Consider the following 519-nt stretch of genomic DNA (forward strand, 5'->3'; position numbering starts at 1 on the left):
TATATATGGTAAAGCACCTTTTGGGAATATAGTTACATGTACCTATATTTGCCAAATATTCCAATTGTATTGACTATATAAAATAGTTAATTTTTCTTACCATTCAATATTTTTTATTTCAAATAATTATAATTCTTGGTAAAAATTTTACACGGGTCAGTTATACTATGCTAATATTGTAAATATTACAAATATTATGGTAACATTTACTATAAAAATTATATTCCTAACTATAATCTTTTTACTATGCCATTATAGTTCCAAATATCATATATTTTTCTCTCAGTGTAGACCAGCGTAATTAATATGCCGCTTTCGTTGTTTGTTACAGCAACGATGATATGCGGCGGTTTGGTGATGTACCCGATAGGCTGGGACAATCGGGAGGTGCGCGAGTCTTGTGGGAAAGGAGCCAACGTTTACAATCTCGGTAAGTAGCCTCATCAACGGCGTTTTCGGCTCTTGTTCGTTAGGAACGCGATACCGCTTCCGCGGCAGCGGAGGCGGAGACGGGGGGGG

The 519-nt window shown here is 36.8% G+C and overlaps 1 protein-coding gene across 4 annotated transcripts in view; it reads left to right on the top strand.

The window, feature by feature from the left end:
* Positions 1–519, top strand: part of LOC116842056 (LHFPL tetraspan subfamily member 6 protein-like) — a 38,894-nt gene that overhangs the window by 31,872 nt on the left and 6,503 nt on the right. For all 4 annotated transcript variants that reach the window (XM_032810711.1, XM_032810709.1, XM_032810710.1 and 1 more), the window contains exon 4: positions 332–430. In XM_032810711.1, the coding sequence (XP_032666602.1) occupies positions 332–430 (99 nt within the window). The remainder of the gene's footprint in view (positions 1–331; positions 431–519) is intronic.

Source organism: Odontomachus brunneus, unplaced genomic scaffold (assembly GCF_010583005.1).
Source record: "Odontomachus brunneus isolate Ranch 3 - 2012 unplaced genomic scaffold, Obru_v1 Obru_scaffold_021, whole genome shotgun sequence".
NCBI classification, from domain to species: Eukaryota; Metazoa; Arthropoda; class Insecta; order Hymenoptera; family Formicidae; genus Odontomachus; species Odontomachus brunneus.